The sequence below is a fragment of the Erinaceus europaeus genome, chromosome 2, assembly GCF_950295315.1.
Source record: "Erinaceus europaeus chromosome 2, mEriEur2.1, whole genome shotgun sequence".
NCBI lineage: Eukaryota > Metazoa > Chordata > Mammalia > Eulipotyphla > Erinaceidae > Erinaceus > Erinaceus europaeus.
In genome coordinates, this window is record NC_080163.1 from 139,409,884 (window position 1) to 139,429,992 (window position 20,109).

At 45.0% G+C, this 20,109-nt stretch overlaps 2 protein-coding genes across 12 annotated transcripts in view; one reads left to right on the forward strand and one right to left on the reverse strand.

The window, feature by feature from the left end:
• Positions 1–2,895, forward strand: part of SMPD3 (sphingomyelin phosphodiesterase 3) — a 108,319-nt gene extending 105,424 nt beyond the window's left edge. For all 10 annotated transcript variants that reach the window (XM_060185269.1, XM_060185266.1, XM_060185270.1 and 7 more), the window contains one exon: positions 86–2,895. In XM_060185269.1, the coding sequence (XP_060041252.1) occupies positions 86–187 (102 nt within the window). In that variant the 3' untranslated portion in view covers positions 188–2,895. The remainder of the gene's footprint in view (positions 1–85) is intronic.
• Positions 2,896–3,906: 1,011 nt separating this feature from the next.
• PRMT7 (protein arginine methyltransferase 7) overlaps positions 3,907–20,109 on the reverse strand; it is a 68,827-nt gene continuing 52,624 nt past the window's right edge. For both annotated transcript variants that reach the window (XM_016185837.2, XM_007517770.3), the window contains 10 exons: positions 16,202–16,329; positions 15,499–15,634; positions 13,935–14,018; positions 13,487–13,534; positions 12,689–12,778; positions 9,056–9,217; positions 7,780–7,854; positions 5,232–5,392; positions 4,338–4,434; positions 3,907–4,134 (listed from right to left, as the gene is read on the reverse strand). In XM_016185837.2, coding sequence (XP_016041323.1) covers positions 3,955–4,134; positions 4,338–4,434; positions 5,232–5,392; positions 7,780–7,854; positions 9,056–9,217; positions 12,689–12,778; positions 13,487–13,534; positions 13,935–14,018; positions 15,499–15,634; positions 16,202–16,329 — 1,161 coding nt within the window. In that variant the 3' untranslated portion in view covers positions 3,907–3,954. The remainder of the gene's footprint in view (positions 4,135–4,337; positions 4,435–5,231; positions 5,393–7,779; positions 7,855–9,055; positions 9,218–12,688; positions 12,779–13,486; positions 13,535–13,934; positions 14,019–15,498; positions 15,635–16,201; positions 16,330–20,109) is intronic.

Genomic DNA, 20,109 nt, shown 5'->3' on the forward strand with positions numbered 1-20,109 from the left:
AACCCTGAAGTCCCAAATCTGCCCTCTATGACCCTAGAGGTAAGCCATTTGGGTTTAATCAGATGCTTCTCCCCCCCCCCTCCAGGAGGTAGAAGAATTCATTTTTGTTACCCAGCTGTCGGGACTGACCGACCACCTGCCAGTAGCTATGAGGCTGATGGTGTCTTCAGGGGAAGAGGAAGCATAAAGCAGCCAAGTCACCAGGAGCAGTGGGTATCTGCCAGCCCTTTGAGCCGGAGCCCCTCCCAGGTTGTGTCCCCTCCAAAGAGCACCTCATGGTGCTGGGGGAGGTGGGCAGGGACGGGGGGATCCTTGGTCAGTCCTGATGAGCTGGACCTGTGCTGCCCTACACTTCTAGGCACTTGCCTCAGATAGGAGTCAGGCTGACCGGCAGAGCCCCAATTGCCCAACTAGTGCCATTCTTTCGAAACATAATTTTTCTACAAATATACAGCACAACCTAGTTTGTAACCGGTGGGTTAGTTGTACTCTTTGTATCATTTCCCAAGCTTTGTCCAGGGTTCATTACTTTGTCTGCTGCCATGTCGTCTCGCATGCCCGCACCCTCGCATGCATGCAGCCTGCATGCCATGTGCCGCACCGTAGCCACACAGACCCCTTGTTTGGGCCTCACCCAAGGCCAAACTCCAAACACAATCAGAACCAGCCAAAGATGCATTTCCTGGGCACAGAGCCACCAGCTGGCTACCTCCAGCAGAGATGGCTCAAGAGCAGGGGACCAGGAGGGCTGTGCCCAGTAACTAATGAGCCCAGGTTCTCCCCCAGGGGCTTACATTCAAGGGCGATTTCATTTTCAAAAGGAAAAACAGAAACAATTGTGAATAAAAACTACCCTGCACTTAAAAGGGTCTGTAAGCCTTGGAAAGAGAATATTGCTCTTCCCCAGAGGCTTGGACAACAGAGCCTCTCAGAGGTGGGAATGTAAAGAGCATCGCCTTCTTACAGTAAGAACTCATGGCATACATTGGAGGGGGGAACCTCTGGTTTTGAAAATAACAGATTTACAGTTCCTTCTCTTCCCTTAAAAGCAACCTGACCTTTTTTTCTTCCTGATCTCATCTCCCCTCCCTCTCTGGTTTGGGATCAATCCTTCCCTGGGGACTGTTCCCATCCACATGTTGGCTGAGCTCAGGAATCTTCGCTCAGTTCTTTAAAGCCCATCCTCAACAATGACCTGGGGCAAAGGTGGGAAGTCCTCACCACTGTGCAGGCTAGGGTGACACTGGGGTGGCCACTGCTTGCTTGGAGCAGGGAATGGCACTGGCTGGCATCCAGGCCGATACTCACTCTGCCACAGAGCAACCAGGCACCCCAAGCACCAGGCAGAGCCTAGTAGTAAAGCCTATGGCAGCACTGCCTCTGCCTCTGGCCTTTTTAAACACACTTAGAGACATACCCACTGCAGGGAAAGTTTTTGACTATTTCAAAGTGAGAAGCTTCTCCCACAGGGAGACTGTTCTTGGCCATCCCTGCTGAGCCCCTTCCTACAAGTATCCTAACCTAGTACCCACCTGGCTCAAAGATAGCCCTACCAGCCTAGCCTGAGGGTGCACCAGGACCCTGCTAGGAGCCTCCTGGTGCTATGCACTGATGCTGTGCCTTGTCACCCACTGAGCTACAAAAAGGACCAAGAGAAGCCAAGCAGACAACAACCAAGCCCCAGCCAGGGGAGGACACTCCTGAGAGCCATACCTACAGTGTCACTGGTTTGTCTGACTCTGACTAGGGCAACAGGTGGACCATAAGCTAGACTGCTGGAAGTACTTTCCTGGTCACCAACACCCTGGAATATCCAGAGCCAAGGGAGGCTGCTCTCTGCTGAGTCCTCTTCTCCAAGTGCTTGGTCTCCCAGGATCTGGGCTAAGTTTGTGGATTCAGAGGACTCCTCTACTTCCTGAAGTGGCCAGTAGTCTACTCACACAGCTGAGGCCACCAGACTGGTAGTTGGTCTATGTGCCCAGGAGAACAGTGGAGGCAAAGCAAGGATTCCTGACCCTCCAGCTTCCCTCCCTCAGAAGGGATGCCTCCTGACCCAGAGCTGCTCTCAGTGGGAGCCAGGCACAGGGCAGGATCTTGTCTCCCTAACTCACAAGGGTGGCCTTAGGCAAGTCATATCTCCCTGTGCCTCGGGTCATTTCCTGTCCTAAATAAGGTCACCTTTGCCCAGCCTGGACTAGCCTCCAGATAGGGCTGGCCCTCCCAGCACCCCTTGAACTTCTTTGAGCTTGGCCTCTGCACTGAGGTTGCCATTGCCTGACCACATGTCTCACAAAGCCTGTGGACTCCCAGGGCTGTGCACAAGCCAGACTTTTTTCATTTTTTTAAGAAAGGAAAGAAAAACATTGCCAGGATCTGAGACTCTATGACTTCTAGTCCTGGGAGGGGCAGACACAGGTGTCACCCAAATCCCAAACAACCCAGGCCCTGTACCCAGCCTTCTTTGGAGAAGCTAGGAGGTGGGGTCAACTTCAGAAGAAAAAGGCCATTTTCATTTGTCCAAACCACCTTGAGTTTTAAGTATGAATATTAATCCTGATGCTTTTTAACTATTGTATTAACTTGCTAAGATTTAGAAATACTGTTAAAAAAAAAGAACACTTTTTTAATTTCTGTATTTTTTTCTCTATTATTGTATCCTCATGGGAACATTAGGGGTTTTATATGGTAAGCAGACCTAAGGTTTTGGTAAAAAACAAAAACAAACAAAAAAATATGTCAAATATGTATCCAGACGATTCTTCCCTAGAAGAAAAAAAAAACCAATCTTTACACCTGATAAAATATTTTGAAAAAAGAAGTGTTTTTTTTTTTTTCCTTTATTGGTGCTGAAAGGAAGGATGGATAATAAGGAGGAAATAAAACTGTGAGGCTCAAGGCTGTTGTTCTCCACTTATTTGAGCAATATGAATGACAAGTTGGGCCTGGGTCCTGCTGTACTTCAACCTGAGGCAAGGCAGTCATAGGGAACTATCTTTCCTGCCTCTTCCCACAGGAAAGCCACAGCCCAAGACTGCCCTAAGCACCAAAAAAAATGGGTTGTTTGGGTTCTTCTACTATGTCTCCTCCTTCCCTCTTGAGAACCAGGAATAATAGCACACACAACACAAGAACATCTGAGTGTGGGAAGAAGCAAAGCCAAAGCCTCCCAGGACTCTCTGGACTTCCCTGGAGAGGCAAGGCTGGTGCCAGGGAGTTTGACACTATACATATTCATCTACCCCAGACACTTAGTTCAGAGGGCTGGGGGGGGTGGGGTGGTGTGTGTGTATGGCCTTCTACTGGGAGGGTGGCATATAGGGAAAATCTGAACCTCCTGGTTCCCTCTTGTTGGTTCAATCTCTGGGTCTATGTCTCAGGAGCTTCTTTGAGACAAGCTCCTATTTCACAGCTACCTGTGAATCAGTAGCCCGGTGTCCATGTATCAGACCCTGGCCACCTGCCTGCTGGTGCTGCACATATAGGCCAAATACAATGTGGCTTGGTGGCTTACCCAGTAGGTAAAAAGGTCAGAATGTCGTTCTCATCCTGGCCCCCCTGCAAGGGTCTACAAGGGCTAGATGCAGCATCTTTGTGCCAAAACCCCCTCCTGACTAGAAGTAGTTCTCAGAGCACACAGGCCAGCTCCCACCACAGACAGCACAACCACCTCACACAGTGCTGAGAGCAGCACTCAACCCACCTACCAGCATACTCTAGTTCTCCACTTATAGGAGGGCAGGAGAGACATTGGGCCTCAGAGCTTTCTGAGCACTTCAGAACCACAGCAGGGTAGACTCTTTGGTCTCTTCTTGGGGCTACATTTAGTCAGCAGCCCATAGATATAAAAAGAAATCTGAGCCCTGGAAGAAGAAGAACCTTCACCTTTCTTGGTAGGAAGCCACACCATTCTGAGCCTGGAGCCCTCAGGCCACTTTATTTCTCAGCAAGTGAGGATTAGTGCCCATTATCTGGGGTGTCTGAGTAAGAGAAATCCATTGAGACGTCTCCAGTGTGGGGGTGAAACTCTACAGTGTAGCTGATTGTCTGAGTGTTGCCCAGTGGTGCTCTGTGGTCCAGGACAGAACCGAAGAAGTACACAGCCTGCTTGCAGTGAGGGTTCCAGCAGCAATCCCCCTGCAGGAGGAATAGCAAGAAGGCAGTGAGGATTCCTGGTCTCCAAGTTCCCACCTAGCCAATCTCCAACCCAAATGTGACCTGGGGCCAGTGATGATATCTTTTTTTAAAATCTGGCTGAATGTGCTCAAGTGGGTGCCACAGAATTCCCCAGCAGCACCTGCTCTCATGTTGGCCCCTCTGGGACCCACACAAAGCACTACCTTGTCTTCTGTAGACTTCAGGAGGCCGGTGCTGACTGTGCTATCTGGAGTCAGGTGATATTCCATCCACAGGACCACTCCATGGCTCCTCCCAGGTCTGGTAGAAAAGGACATTGGGGAAAAAAGCAGGAATAGTCACATGAGAGATGGGCAGGTAGGACCATGGCTCCTATGCTTTCCCTCACTTCTATTTTGAACAGTCAAGAGGCTACTAATACTACTCATGATTAAAAGTCACAAGGTAAAAATGGAGCAAGAAGAATTGTTAATTCAAAGCCCAGTCTCAATCCTCACAGCCTGGTCAAGCACTCAGCTACCTGGGGCAGAGCCAGTCTCCTTGGCCTGATGTCACAGAAGGGTTGGGTCCAGAAGACTCGTGTAGTCCTGGCACCAAAGACTGGAAGATCTGTCCCAGAACCCCTAGATGGGAGGTCCAGATGGGTATCTTCCCTGCCTCAACCTTGTCAAAGGAGGCCCCAAGAAACTCTGGGTCCATGGCTTGCATCCTATTTGAAAGGGTTCTTCCTCCAGTTCCTTCACAACTAATAGCCTCACCAACTCCTGAACTGCTTTAATTCCCAAGAGAAACTAGGAAAATAGTCCAGTGAGTAACCATAGCAACCAAATTCACATTTCTCTGCAGCTGTGATCCAACATGCTGATTAGCTCACAGGGAGTCTAAGATGTATAGAGATGAGCAAAGTGCACCCTGGTTCTCTTCCCCACCTGCACATACCCAGAACTGTGAGGACCCACTCTACACTTACAGTCACTATAGAGAGTCACAAATCTGAGTGAAAGTGGTCAGGGTTTGGCCACATGACATAACTACTGGACAAGAGAAAAGACCCCACCACTCCCTTCCCTGACTCCCTGTCCCAAAGCCAAACTCACCGTCTCAGCTCAATGGAACCCTCAGCATGGACAGGCTGCAGGGGAACTGGCTGCCGAAAATCAAAGGTGAGGATCTGCTGGGGGTCAGAGAGGCTGCGGCATGGGTACTCCCACAGTGGGTGGGGCTCGGCCTCCTTGCTCTCCCTGAAGTCCAGGGCATGCTGAGAAAGGAAGGGGGTGCAGGAGTCTGTAGACACACAGCTGGGCAGGCCAGGGACAAGGGGCTCAAGTCCCCAACCCTAGGATTTCTGCCAGTGAGTCCTCTCACCTCTGCAGCCCAAGTGTAGAGGTGACAGCCACAGTTGTGCCTGGACCAGATCTGTTTGCTGTCTTCACTTTTCCCTGCTGCCACTCACAAGCCTTCTCCCTGGCAAGTCACTCCTCTAAATCTCATTTTTCTCACTTTCTGAAGTGGGATGATACTCCCCACTTCATGAGCTACTCTGAAAACCAAATGCCTCACTGGGGAAAACACCTGGTACGTGGACATTCATTCAGTGACCCCCCCAATGAGCACTACATTGCCCAATCACCCCCACACTGGCCTCCCAGTCTAGGGGAGACAATCTGAGACAAGCAGTCAGTGTGTAGGGAGTAGACAGAGCTGGGCAGGTAAACTGCTCAAAGAGGTATCTTCTGGGATCCTCCTAAAGGTCCCTATGTAGCAAGGATGAGGAATGGACAAACAGAACTTAAAAGTAGAGAGAGCAGTCCAGGGCAGGCAGAGTGACATGGTTCTGCATGGTGACCTGGATTGAGGGGAGGAGCAAGCAAGGAGTCCTTATATTTTCCTGCAGCAGACAGTGGTCAACTTAGAATTTATAGTTTCACTTGGAAGAGCAAGGAGCAGGAAAGGCAGGAAACAAAAGTGGTCCAGAGTAGGACAACAGCAGTGGGGTTAGAAAATTGGATTTAGGGGGCCAGGCAATGGCATACACAGTACTAAGTGCAAGGACCCACACAAGACCTGGGTTCAAACCACCACTTCCCACCTATAGCAAGGACGCTTCACAAGCAGTGAAGCAGGTCTGCAGGTGCCTATCTTTCTCCTTCTCTATCTCCCCCTCCTCTCTCAATTTCTCTCTGTCCTACAGAATGAAAAGGAAAGAAAAGAGGGAGGGAGAGCGGTAGTGCAGTGGGTTAAGTGCACATGGCCCAAAGCTCAAGGACCAGTTAAAGATCTGGGTTTGAGCTCCCAGCTCCCCACCTGCAGGGGGTCACTTTGCAAGCAGTGAAGCAGGTCTGCAGGTGTCTATCTTTCTCTCTCCTTCTGTCTTCACCTCCTCTCTTGACTTCTCTCCGCCCTATCCAACAACAACAGCAATAACAACAACAACAATAAATAACAAGGGCAACAAAAGGGGAAAAATAGCCTTCAGGAGCAGTGGATTCATAGTGCAGGGACCGAGCCCTAGCAATAACCCTGGAGGGAAAAAAAGGAAAAAAAAAAAAAGACCACCAGGAGCCATAGATTCATAGTGCTTGCACTAAGTCCCAGTGATAACCCTAGAGATCTCCCCCCCCCAAAAAAAAAAAAAAGAGAAAGAGAAAGAAAATTGGATTTAGGGTTATGGAGATAGCTTAATGGCTATGCAAACAGACTCTCATGCCTGAGGCTCTGAGGTTCAACTCCCTCATACCACTATAAGCCAGAGCTGAGTAGTGTTATGGTTAGAAGAAAAAGAAAGAAAAAATTAGCCCAGCAGTGGCGCACCTGATTAAAAGCACATAGTACTAAGCACAAAGACCCATGCAAGGATCCAGGTTCAAGCCTTCAACTACCCACTTCCAGGAAGGATGCTTCACAAGTGGCGAAGCAGGTCTGAAGGTGTTTGTCTCTCTCTCCTCTTTATCTCCCTCTTTCTCAATTTCTCTCTGTCCTGTCAAATAAAATGGGGGAAAAAAATTAAAGGGAAATGAAAAGAAAAAGAAAACTAGATTTGAAGTTCACCGAGAGAGGACCTGATAGGTATAGAACTCAAAGTAAAGGTGAGGATTTTCTGGGGATTCTCCTCATGATTCTGTAAGACTCAAAAAGCTAAGTATCACTGACCAGCCCAGGTTCTGGCAGGTTTGACCCTGTTGGTGACCGAATCTTCCACTGCTGTGTGTTAGGGTGTATCCACTGTATAACTAACACTGTAGTTAATCCTTCCACATCCGTTTACATGCTTAGAACCCTCCTCAGGAATATAGTACCCAAAATAAAAATGGTTTGATCTGCTTTCCTGAAAAGGCTTTCTCAACAGAAAACAAGAAGCTGATATTGTCAAAAGCTATTCTAGTGGCATAATGATAGATGGGGCCCTAGATTCTGATTCAGGGGTTATAGTGTGGGGCCAAGAATGGCCTGGTTCCAGACTCTGATATACAATGATGTTCGTACTCATACTGAACCAAGTAAAAGGGTAGGAGCTTCCTTAGTCTCCCAAACAGAAACATTCTCTATACACTGCATGGTCCAATATAGGTCCTTCTGTGGAAGTCAGATATCTCTGTCAGCAGCCTATTGCCCTGTCTCCTGGATGGGAGGTGTGGCTCCACTTACCTTAATCATGTCATCCATGATGTGTACATCAAAACCTTCACAGCTTCCACAAGGACTCCGGATGCGCCACAAGTCCTGTGAGGAAGACACAACTCTCATCAAACCCACCCGGCAGGGCACACTGATGTCTAAACCCTGAAGGACCATGGTAGTCCTATGGGATAGCATAAAGATGGTCAAAATGGCCAAGTCCACAAAGAAATGTAGTGAGATGATCAAAATAGATCAACAAGGGTGTGCTGGGAGCAGTTCCAATCCCAAACCCAAAGTACATCCTGCTGTTCCCAGACTTGGAAGAGATGTCCAAGGTTGAAAAGACTAAGAGATACTAGTGACAGTTCTCCAAATCTACAAAGTCTTACATGATCCCCGAGTTCCTTCCTATAAAGGACAATCAGCCAGAGCTCTCAAGCTAGCATTTCGATTTTTTCCTGCTTATGTCTTCCCAAACACTGTTACACTGGGGGGAAATCTGTGAGAGTTCTCAAGGACCTGTGCCTATAAACAGAGCATAAGGGCAGGATGATGGGCAGGAGGAGACCAGAAGTACACCTGGGCCAGTGAACCTGGCAGCCTATTTCTTAGATAAATGTTTGAAAACAAGTGCTGCTTTCCACATTCCCTCTTTGGCTACAGGAACCAAGTATATGTGGAAATCTAATGAGGTAAATAATTGACACAGAAGGAATGGCCAGAAAATAAGTGATGGCAACATTAAGCTACCAATGGATAAAGTATTCTTCTAAAGAAAAACCAAATGAAGTTCACTCTACACTCCAGGTTAAAAGCATTTCAAAATCCTTTTAATAGAAAAATGCCTACCCCAAAATGACTTTGTGACTGTGGTTCTGCTTTGATGAGAAAGTTAAAATGAAGCTTTTCAATTTTTTCTTCATAAAGAAGCTGACTCTCCCATCTCAAAATGCTCTTTAACAACTGGAGGCTCTGCTTTAATGAGACTAGAGCAAGCTGCACAGCAGGCCTTCTGAAACTCTTAATTTATGCTTTTTAATTATTCTGATAAGACATAATTGTAAAATGACAACACAAAGCCATTTCCATTTCATATGTCAACTTACTGCCTTTTTAAAAAGCCTTTTCCATTCAATCCTGCAGTGTGCTGATACAGAAAAGCAGAGGCCCAAACATTAAGACCTGAGGTTTTCTATCCGCACCCAATGTCTTTGCAAAAAAAAAAAAAAAACACAAGAAACTGACCACTTCTACCCAAACCTTAACCAACCCCCCTCCCCCCGAAAACTTCTGGGTGGCCTACCTTGAACTCTACAACCACTGCATGCAGCGAGGCAGCTTGGGGCAACACCACTGCACCAGGCTCCAAGTGCTTGTCCACTGCAGTCCGAACATACCAGAAGTACAGGTTATGCCAGGGCAGCAGGCTAGTGGTGAAAAATGGCTCACCCAGGAGGAGGGAAACCTAGCAGTCAAAACAAGAAATAGAACCAAAGTGTCAGGAGGATTTAGCTGCAGATTCAGGAGGTCACAAATTTCACTCACTCACTCATTCACTCACTCACACACTCAACAAATAAACATGCTAAGTGCACCTGACCTAGAAGATACAAAGATGAGACACAAGTATGAGCCCTGCCATCAGAAGCACAAAATGGAAGGAGATGAAGCTATGGGGCTTCCCCAGTAAAGTATGGAAAGCTCTAACAAAAGGAAGATGAGGAGACACCAGAGGTAAGAGCATCAGTAAGGGCTTCTAGAATGGATCCTATAACTTCCACTCAAAGTTTACCATGACAACTTATCAGCACTGCTCATCTAACCAGCTCCCTCGATGGACTATGAGCAGTGCGCAAGTGGGGATGCTGACAGCATAGTATCACCAGTACGCACAAAGCACCTAGTTCACAGCAAATGGGAAGCAAATGTTTGCTAAATATATATGAGTAAATGTATGAATAGGAGTGAGAACAGTAAAGAATTGGAGATTCCACATAGAGGTGGGAGAGAAAAAAGCATAGATGTAAGCTAGACAGAGGCCTTATTGGGAACAAACAGGAAAGGATGGTAAAGGGTGAGGCAGAGAGGTGGAGAGGAGCCAGACCACCCAAAGTCAGCTGACAACACTGAAGGAAGCTAGACTCTTCCCTGGCGTTAAGGACTTCCAGTAATGTGGTGGAATAGTAAAAATGCACGCTGACCTCTTCCCCACAGATAAAATATAACAGCACATATAAAAGAGCAATTGCCCTTGAAAAATAACAAAGGACTAGAAGATCAACATTTTGAAACTGAAGGATTTCAAATTAGAAGGGATGTATTTTAGAGAGACGACAGATGCTGAAGTGACAGATCATCATCCAGGGTTGAACCCCAGCAGATGGATCAAGAGTGGGGTCACCTAGACATGTCTATTTTTCTGGCTGAGATGAAGGAAAAGCAGAAGGAAACACTGAAGAGAGAAGAAGCAGTCTGAGTACCCTTTGCCCAAGAATAAGGCAAACATGTCACTTTTGGGGGTAGGGCAGTGGTGCATCAGGTAGAAGGCACGTAACCTTGCACAAGGACCCCAGCTCAAGTCCCTAGTTCCCATCTGCAGGAGAGAAATTTCACCAGTGGTGAAGCAGTGCTATATGTGACTCTCCTTTTCTATCTCTCCACTCCCTCTCAATTTCTTATTGTCTCTATCAAAAAGGAAAAAAGGAGGGGGGCTGAGAGTAGCAGTACATTCATTCATAACCCTATAGCAATAAATAAAATATCACTCTTTAAAAAGATTTTTTATTATTTATTTATTCCCTTTTGTTGCCCTTGTTTTGTTGTTGTAGTTATTGTTACTGATGTCATTGTTGTTGGATAGGACTGAGAGAAATGAGGGGGGGGGACAGAGAGGGATGGAGAGAGAGAGAGACACCTGCAGACCTGCTTAACTGCTTGTGAAGCGACTCCCCTGCAGGTGGGGAGCCGGGGTTCCAACTGGGATCCTTACTCCAGTCCTTTCACTTTGCGCCATCTGTGCTTAATCCGCTATACTACCGCCCGACTCCCAAAATACCACTTTTATCACCCTATACAACAGTCAGAAGTCATGTCAGTGCATCATAATAAAAGCTTATAGAATTTAAGTATTGGGGGAGTCGGGCTGTAGCGCAGCGGGTTAAGCGCAGGTGGCACAAAGCACAAGGACCGGCATAAGGATCCCGGTTCGAACCCCGGCTCCCCACCTGCAGGGGAGTCGCTTCACAGGCGGTGAAGCAGGTCTGCAGGTGTCTATCTTTCTCTCCTCCTCTCTGTCTTCCCCTCCTCTCTCCACTTCTCTCTGTCCTATCCAACAACGACAACAACAATAAAACAACAAGGGCAACAAAAGGGAATAAATAAATAAAATAAATATTAAAAAAAAAAAAAGAATTTAAGTATTGGGAGTCGGGCAGTAGCGCAGCGGGTTAAGTGCACGTGGCACAAAGCACAAGGACCAGCATAAGGATCCCGGTTCGAGCTCCGGCTCCCCACCTGCAGGGGAGTCGCTTCAGAAGCGGTGAAGCAGGTCCGCAGGTGTCTCTCTTTCTCTCCCATTCTCTATCTTCCCCTCCTCTCTCCATTTCTCTCTGTCCTATCCAACAACAACATTAATAACAACTAAAACAATAAAACAACAAGGGCAACAGAAGTGAATAAATAAATATTAAAAAATAATAATTTAATTATCGGGGCTGGGTGGTGGCGCACCTGGTTGTGCATACATGTTACAGTGCTCAAGAACCCGGGTTCAAGACCCTGGTCTCACCTGCAAGGGGAAAGCTTTGTGAGTGGTGAAACAGGGCTGCAGATGTCTCTCTTCCTATCACCCCCTTCCCTCTCAATTTCTGGAATAAATAAAGATTTTTAAAAAAATAAACCTTAAAAAAAATTATGTATCATGGTCCAGGAGGTGGCACAGTGAATAAAACACTGGATTCTCAACCATGAGGTCCTGAGTTCAATCTCCGGCAGCACATGTACCAGAGTGATGTCTGGTTCTTTCCCTCTCTCCTATCTTTCTCATGAATGAATAAATTCTTTAAAAAAAAGAATTTAAGTATCATTTTAATCCTCATACACAAGGGAGATAGCTGCATAGTAGTAAAAAAGTAGAAACAATACAAATGCCCATCAATTAAAAAATGGATAAAATATAGTGTATTCAAATAATAATGAACTATTACCCAGCAGTAAGAAGTGTTGATTTGTGCCACAACATGGACGAATCTTAAAAGAAGCTGCTTTTTTAAAAGGACTACATGTTGGTGGGTTTGGTGTGAGACTATACACTGTAATTTTACAATCTTGAAACCTATTATTAATTACAAATAAAAATTAAAAAGGACTACATAGTATATTATTTTAGTTATATGATCTCAGAATTGGCAAATCCACAGAAATAAATGTAGATTACTGGCTGCCTAGGACTGGGACAAATGGGGAGCAGCTACAAATGGGCATGGAGTTTGGAGGGGCTTTTGGGGTATATAAAAATATTCTCCTACAACAGCAAAACAAGGGCAACAAAAAGAAATAAATAAATATAATAAAATAAACTTTAAAAAATTACACGTAGAAAAAAGAAAATATTCTCAAACTAATTATTTTAGAATTACCTATGATAATGGCTGCATTATCTTAAAAAAATAAATAATAAAATACTACTTTGTTTATTTTATGAGGGAGAGAAAGAGAGACCAGAGCATCATTTTGTCATATGTAGCAAACCCAGACTGCAGGGGAAGGATGTCTAGTAACTAAGAGGCAGGAAGTTTCAGGGCAACTACTGGGACTGAAGATCACTTGTTGGCTGGTGAGCTATGAGTGGGCCCACCATGGGCCTGGAGAAGAGGATGGTACTCTGACCATTTCAGTACCGTGCTGTCTGGTGCAGCTGTAGAGTTCTGCTACTCACCTTTTTACTCTCCAAGTCTGCAGATGTTATTAATTCAGGCCGTTTCTCTATTATATTAATTTTTTCTTCCAGGTGGTTAGCCTTGAATATCTTGGAGAAAAATATTAAAATTCAATTTTTGTCCAGAAAAAAAATGTCTTAAGCATATTTTATCTACATGCAGTTTTGTTGTTGTTGTTGTGGTGGTGGTGTTTTCCCCTAATAGTTCCAGCATACTACTTTTATCTGTTTTGTGAAAATGCTTTCCTCTCGGGGCATGCACTAACAAAATGCTGCAAAAGCAAAAGAAATCTCTCTGACAAGCCTATCAGCAGAATTTAGCAATAGGCTCATAGTACTGGTGGAGATGAATTACCCTTCAGCAAGAGAATCAAAACTAGTCACTGGCCAGGGAGAAAAATATTGTCAGGAAACCAACTAGTCAGGCCAGTCTGTGAGCAGTTGACATCATAGAAGATGGTATCCCAAAAAGAATATAGCTTTTTTTTTTTAAGTTTAATGTGAAGCAAGGAGAAAAACCTAAGACTTCCTAACACACACACACACACACACACACACACACACACACACACACACACACACACACACACACACACACCCAAGGCAGAGGCTAAATGTTGGCTTCTATTCAGTGGCAGCCCTGCAAAACCTCCAGGCTAGTTCTCAGTTCAAGAGCTCTCACTGGCAGCTGCTATACCCCCTCCCCCTTGGCATCAACACTTATTCAAAGCAATCAATCCCAGACTCAAGGCAGGTCCCACAGGTTCCCATATTACTTCAGCAACAATTATCACTTACTTTTTTCATAAGTCTATGAGAAGCTGATGAACTCTCTATTGTAAACACCTAAAGAAAATGTAATGCTATTTAGTTGGAGAGTCACTTACCAGAGAAAGAAATAAAGATTAAAATGTGACAAGATTAGAAGGTACCACCTATCCAACTCAACCTCTATTTATTCCCCACTGGAACAGCACCTACCTCCCACAATGACCCTACCAAGATGGCAGATTTGTAGCCATTTTGAGTCATATGTACAACTCATAGTTGAAGGCATATGACAATAGTTACAGACTGATTCCAACATGCATTCAGAAGCAATAATCCTATAAGCCCTAAACCAACTATACTGCATATATGACAGCAGACCTACAAATAGTTTTGGTGAAGAACTGTGGATCTGGACAGCATAACACTCTAAGTCAAGGGCTGACCTCAAGAAGCAGGGAAAGGGCACATTCAGTACCTGCTCTGCCCCAAGGTGATGGGCCAGCATGGGGAGCAGGCTGCCATCGCTGACACACAGGCATGCACCACCTGGATTTAGCACCTGCAGGAAAAGAGCAGCCTCAGCACAGGTATTCTTTTTTTTTAAAATTAATATTTATTTATTTATTTTATTCTTGTTGTCCTTGTTGTTGTTTTATTGTAGTAGTAATTATTGTTGTTGTTATTGATATTGTTTGTCATTGTTAGATAGGACAGAGAGAAATGGAGAGAGGAGGGGAAGACAAAGAGGGGGAGAGAAAGATAGATACCTGCAGACCTGCTTCACCACCTGTGAAGTGACTCCCCTGCAGGTGGGGAGCTGGAGGTTCCAACTGGGATCCTAACGCTGGTCCTTGCGCTTTGCACAACCTGCGCTTAACCTGCTGCACTACTGCACAACTCCCAGCACAGGTATTCTTACAGACTGTTAAGAAATTCTTGACAATCCAACAGAAACACTTTCCTATGACAAACTCTTAATTTGGGTTCTGTGACAGTTCACTATAATTTCCTCACCCTGCCCTCCTACCACCCAGCTGGATCTTCTAGTGCTCCCCACCATGCCTTCATGCTTGCCTTCCAGGTCCACCCTCCATCATACCCACCTCACTCATCTCTCACTATCAAGTCCCTACTATTAGGAGAAAAACCCTTCAAGTCATCCTAGAAGGTCCAGATGAAGCCCTGACCTCCTTAATATGGCCACCTCCCAGTCCATAATGCCAGATCTCTTCCTTGACTATTCATAGCAAAAGATGGTTGTGGGTCTATCCAGTGACTAGCCAAAGGTAGAGATGCCTTCATGGTTCACAGATTCCTCTGAGTGAAACTAAGAACATTTTGGCTTTCACCTTCCCTAGAAATGTATTCTTAGACACAAAAGGAATGCTTTCCCGCACATAACTCAAAGGGATCTAAGAAGTCCTCTCTCAAACTGAGTGACTCCTGCTACATGAAACAGGGAGCAAAGGTTTCCAGGAAGGCCAGAAAGTCCACAGGTTAGGATTCATGCCTTGCTAAGTTCAAGCCCCAACACCACATGGAAGATGCTATGCCATCAGAGAAAGCTCCTATAGGTGGTGTCTTTCCCTTTCTGTTTTGCTGAATGAGAAAAGTGGTCCTGAGTGATGAAATCACATGTGTACAACATCCCAGCTTTAGAGGGGAAAGTTAAAAAAGAAAAAGAGGGGGTCTCCTAGGCAAACGAACAATGTAATATGGTATACATTTTAGAATATTTTAGAATGAGGTTAGCAGATAAAAGGTAGAGCAAGTAGTTGAACCCTCCAGGATCATCCACAGGAAATGCTGTTGACCACAGAAAGGACCTACTGAGATAAAGCAGGTACTAGTAGGAACTTCTCAGAGCAAACTCAGGAGAGCAAGTCCAGTGAAAGCTCCCAGCTCTCTGCTTGAGGGCCAGTCCAAGAGTTAACTGAAACCGTTCACAGAAAACTAGCAAATCGTAAGTGAGCAATCATCCAATGCCCATGGGAAAACTTCCTTCCCACCCACAACTTCCCAAGGGATTGGTTACTTACAGTTTTCAAGGCCTGGACGTACAGATCAGTTCTATCCTGATCATTGATTTCTCCAAACCGTGGCCGGTTCCAGAGCAGGTGAGCTTGGCAGTCACACACAGGGCGTGTTAGGCAGATGCTTCTGTTTTTTGGAGGGCTGATTCAGGAATTGAACAGACACAGGATGATGTGTATGACCTGCTAGTCACTGATAAACATGAGGGCATGGCACAGGGACCTGCTCAGTGAAAGACAGGCATAGGGGCCTGCCTAGTCCTCTAGCTGGCACAGTCTAGCCATTAGCTTTCAAGTGAGCATGAGAGCAGAGGGCCCTCCAATGCTGTATTTCATATCTCTGTTCCAAATGGGAGCCTCAGGGTTAGAGAGATACTTCAATGTGTTAGAAACAGGAATTGTATGCCGTAAGTCCCAGATGTCCCAGGCTCAATCCTCAGCACAACCATAAGCCAAGAATTAGTGATTTGGTTTCTCTCGTGCTTTCTCTTGTAAAAACAAGCAAATAAATTCTAAAGAAAAAATAGTTACCTCTTCAGAATGTCTAATTACTCATCTTGCTATATTCAGTCATAAAATTTTATTTATTTTATTCTGTTCAAATATAATTATCACTACTCATGCCTCCATAGAGTCTCTAACTGAGGAATTTATATAAATACACAGTGTCACAGATCCAGTGTCCCACCTCAAAAGACTCCAGGCATACCTGGCCCTCTGCAGGCTGTACCATATACAGTAGTCATCATGGTGGGCTACCAGGCAGAGGACTGAGCCCTGGGTGACCGGCTCCGCTTGAGGCAGGAAATACACACACTGCATCCAGTGGTCTCGCCACTAAAATGTAGAACAGAGAATCAGCTATCACCACACTGCAGTGCAAGCAGCATTTTAAAATTTCTAAATTTGACTAAAATTCTTGCCAAAAATCAATTTTCAGGGAGATCATGGTGTAAACTATACACAGTTACTGTGGCAAAAGAGATAAAGAAAGTTCTCAGGCTGAGGAGGTGGCTCACCAGTAAAGTGCATGTCTTACAAGCGTGAAGTCCTGGTTTCAAACCTGACACACTTAAGAGCAAAACGCATGGACCAATAGGAAGCACACTCAGTTGAGTGCATGTGTAAGAATCCAGGTTCACTGAAATGGAATTGGCGTATTGCACCCAAGTAAAAGACTCTGGGGTAGGTGGGTGGGGAGAATACAGGTCCATGAAGGATGATAAATGACATAGTGGAGGTTGTATTGTTAAATGGGAAGCTGGGGAATGTTATGCATGTACAAACTATTGTATTTACTGTTGAATGTAAAACATTAATTCCCCAATAAAGAAATAAATTAAAAAAAAAAAAAAAAGAATCCAGGTTCAAGCCCTTGGTCCTCACTTGCAGGGGGAAGATTCATGAGTGGTGAAATAAGGCTGCAGATGTCTCTCTCTCTCTCCCTCTTTCCCTTCCTCTCAATTTCTCTGTCCTATCAAGAGAAAAAAGAAAGAAAAAACAAAACAGCAACAAAGGTAGAGCAAGTGGATCTTCATGGTTAGTGGAACAGTACTCTGAACTTTTCCTCATTATTGTTTTTCACTCTTTCATAAAAGAAAATATAGTAAAATGCATGTGTGAAACATGGTTTAATCTCCAGCACTGCATTTTAAAATAGAAGGAAAATGGGCGGGGGGAAGAGGGAGGGAGGAAGGGGAGGAGGAAGGAAAGTGCTGGACTAGCCTGTATGAAGTCTGAGTTTGATTCCTGGCCATACACCACAGTGAACAGGTGTAAACTCCACCAGACAGTGGTGTGTGTGTGTGTGTGTGTGTGTGTGTGTACACAAATATACACAGCAGAGAAGTATTTATAATAGCAAAAACTGGAATCAATCCAAATGTCCACCAGCTCAGAAACGGATTTATAAATTCTTTTTTTTTAAATTTTTTTATTATCTTTATTTATTTATTGGCTAGAGACAATCAGAAATTGAGAGGGAAAGAGGTAATAGAGAGCAAGAGAGACAGAGAGACACCTGCAGCCCTGCCCCACCACTCGCTAAGCTTTCCTCCTGCAGGTGGGGGCTGGGGGGACTGAACCTGGATCCTTGAGCACTGTAACATGTGCACTCAACCAGGTATGCCACCACCTGGCCCCTTGATTTATAAATTCTTTTTTTTTTTTTATTTATAAATTCTTTGAAAACTCTGACATTTAAAATTAATACTATAGTACACCATAAAAAAAGAATAAGCACTGGAAAAAAATCAATATATGTGGGGGAAAAAGTAGTTTTGGGGGGATTATTATGAGTGACTTTTGATTCATTTTTGTTTTATTTTATATAATGAGGCTTATTACTCCTATAATCTTTAAGTTTCTTTTTTCAGTAGCAGGCAGATAAGTGTTGTGGTAGTCCACAAAACGTGTACACTTAAAGTAAGTCCCAGCTTCAATCCTAGTACCACATATGTCATAGCTAAGCAACACTCACACCTGTCTTTCTCTCAAAAAAAAAAAAAAAAAAAAAAAAAAAAAAAAAAAGGACCTTGCCCTCAACTTGGATCAACAATGGTAGAGAATGTCCTGTCCTCCAAAGGGAGGATGGACAACATACTCTATGCTACACCTGAGAAAGATGCGTTGATACTGGAGCAGCATGAAATGTTCCTACTCATGACCACAGAATATGAGCTCAGATCTAGAGGGATGTAGAGGTCACACAGGCTCCTAAGCTAATTATGGGCCCCAGATCACATCAAATCGATGGGGTTTACAGTCAACAATATTTATACCCCTTTCCCATATTAGGGAGCTACTCTCTTCCCTGATCCAGCTTTCTGGTCCTTTTCCCAGCCATGGCATCATCTCCCCAGACAATAATTAGCATCCACCTGCATATTAGATTTCAGGCTCAGGCAAAAAAACACTAGTATAGCTACAGGCCCTTTGAAATATAACTAATATATGCCTACTAGCTATTGACAAAATGGAGGACCCCCACCCCCAAAACTTCATCTGCAATATTCCAGCCTTTAGGTCCATGATTTTCAACAATTCGTTTGGCTTTGTATGTTAACTCTCTTTTCAACCACCAAGTTCCAGATGCTAGCAGGATGTGACCAGACTTCCCTGGACAGACAACCCCACCAATGTGACTTGGAGCTCCACTTCCCCACAGCCCTTCCCCACTAGGGAAAGAGAGAGACAGGCTGGGAGTATGGATTGACCTGTCAACGCCGATGTTCAGCGGAGAAGCAATCACAGAAGCCAGACCTTCAACCTTCTATACCACACAATGATCTTGGGTCCATACTCCTAGAGGGTTAAAGAATAGGAAAGCTACTAGGGAAGGGGATGGGGATACGGAGGTCTGGTGGTGGGAACTGTGCAAAGTTGTACCCCTCTTATCCTATGGTTTTGTCAATGTTTCCTTTTTATAAATAATTTTTTAAAAGGGGGGATCCAGGCAGTGGTGCACCTGGTTAAGTCACACACATTACAGTGTGCAAGGGCCCAGGTTCAAGTCCCTGGTTCCCACCTGCAAAGGGAAAGCTTCACAAGTGGTGAGGCAGGACTGCAGGTATCTATCTCCCTCTCTATCTTCCTCCCCTCTCAATTTCTCTCCGTCTCTATCCAATAATAAATAAATAAAAATGTTTAAAAAAACTTCCAAAAAATTAATAATAATAAAAGAAATTAAAAAAAAAAAACTTCCTCACTTTATTATTTCTTTTTGCTACCAGGGTTATTGCTGGAACTTGATGACTACATGACTCCACTACTCCCAGGGCCCACCTTTTGCTGGTGTTGTTATTGACAGACTGTTTGAAAGAGAGATGAAGGGGATAAATACAGAGAAGAGAAATGCCTGCAGCACACCATTCATGAAGCTTCACTCCTGCAGGTAGGGACTGGGTGTTTGAACTTAGGTCCTCACACATAGTAATGTGTAGACTTTAGTAGTGAGCCACCACCAGCTCCAATAAGTAAATCAGATAGAAGAAGAGAGGTGGGGAGAGGGGAGCAGCAACAGCACACCGGGTTAAGCACACATGGCCCAAAATGCAAGGAAGGCTTAAGGATCCCAGTTGGAGCCTCCAGCTCCCCAACTGCGGGTGGGGGGGGGGTCACTTCACAAGCAGTAAAGCAGGTCTGCAGGTATTTATCTTTCTCTCCCCCTCTCTGTCTTCCCCTCCTCTCTAGATTTCTCTGTCCTATCCAATAATGACAACAGCAATAACAACAATAATAATAACAATAAACGAGGGCAACAAAAGGAAAAGAATAGCCTCCAGGAGCAGTGGGTTCGTGTTGTAGGAACCAAGCCCCTGTGATAGCCCTGGAAACTAAAAAAAAAAAAAAAAAAGAAAAGAAAAGAGAGGTGTGGGGGGTAAGGAGCTAGGTGGTGGCACATCTGGTTGAGTATACATGTTAGTATGCACAAGGACCCAGGTTCCCCACCTTCAGGGGGAAAGCTTCACAAATGGTGAAGCAAGTCTGTGGGTTTCTCTCGTTCTTTCTCCCTCTCTAATTCCCTTCCCCTCTCAATTTCTCTCTGTCCTATCAAATAAAAGAGAAAAGAGAAAGAGGGAAGGGAGGAAGAAAGGAAAAACAGCCACAGGTACATTC